Source organism: Perkinsus marinus (assembly GCF_000006405.1).
Source record: "Perkinsus marinus ATCC 50983 genomic scaffold scf_1104296953764, whole genome shotgun sequence".
NCBI lineage: Eukaryota > Perkinsozoa > Perkinsida > Perkinsidae > Perkinsus > Perkinsus marinus.
The window spans coordinates 14-981 of record NW_003208382.1 but is presented as its reverse complement, the minus strand read 5'-3'; the positions used below and the strand labels follow the sequence as shown (position 1 = coordinate 981).

Genomic DNA, 968 nt, shown 5'->3' with positions numbered 1-968 from the left:
GCTTGGAACTTCACATTAACGCCTACTATTCCAATACGGTCTACCACATAACCCAACAGGTCACTACCTTCCCCCTTCTCCTTTTCAACTGCCTTCGCTAAATCGCCCTATCACAACACCACCTTCCAAATGCCCACATTCCGGACGTTTTTACCTGGGTTATAACGCCCGTAGCGGGAACAGGCTCAGGGACGGTTCGAGAGGCATCCATCTCGATATCGGCATCGTCGGGCTTCTGCACAAAGGCCAGCTTGGCCCTCACAGAGCCTCCGATGTCATCACCAACAACAACACGAGGGATACTCTCGAACTCCGAGGCTACATACCTGGTCACGCTCATGGAAGAAGTGACGGAGGTGTGGTATTACTTTCTGCGATTGCCAGTGATAGCGTAACCACTATGAGGCATGGCTTCACTCCGGAAGTCCAAAGGCTTAGCCACAATGACCTGACGAAGAAGAGCACCTTCCCCTTCCTCCACCTTCCCATATCACCAACCTTAGGAAAAGCTGCCTCGGGATCATCCGGATATAGGAAGGCGTTCTTAGGAGTAGTCGGCTTCACAAAGACCCCTACAGTAGTATGCTACAGAGAGTATACGACGACCTACTACTACCACTGGCGACCTCCCGAAGCCTCTGGTTGGTGTTCTGAAGGCGCTTCTTATCAATAGTAGCACTGACGAGCTGCCTCTTGCATGTTCTAAAACGCTTCTTCACCTTAGAGCGGATCGACTTTGCCATCTCTCACGAGTACTACTCAACAAGGAACTGTAAATGCATACAGCCCCTCAAAAATGGCTAACCAATTCAACCACTATGATCACCCCTACCAATCACCACGCTAGCCGCCGCCGCCAACCTCCTCCCCACGTCCCCTATAGTGAAAATGCTGATACCAAGTGATGCGGTAGACCTCGTGGTGAAAATCTCGCTCGCCCGAAATATAGAACAATCTCGCTCGCCCAA

At 51.2% G+C, this 968-nt stretch overlaps 1 protein-coding gene across 1 annotated transcript; it reads right to left on the bottom strand.

The window, feature by feature from the left end:
- Positions 1-26: 26 nt before the first annotated feature.
- Positions 27-743, bottom strand: Pmar_PMAR028031 (conserved hypothetical protein; the record flags this gene model as incomplete). The annotated part of the gene is made up of 5 exons (XM_002776313.1): positions 27-107; positions 155-326; positions 369-448; positions 499-572; positions 617-743. Coding segments are annotated over 5 exons (534 nt in total), but the record flags the coding sequence as incomplete, so codon positions are not given.
- Positions 744-968: the final 225 nt, after the last annotated feature.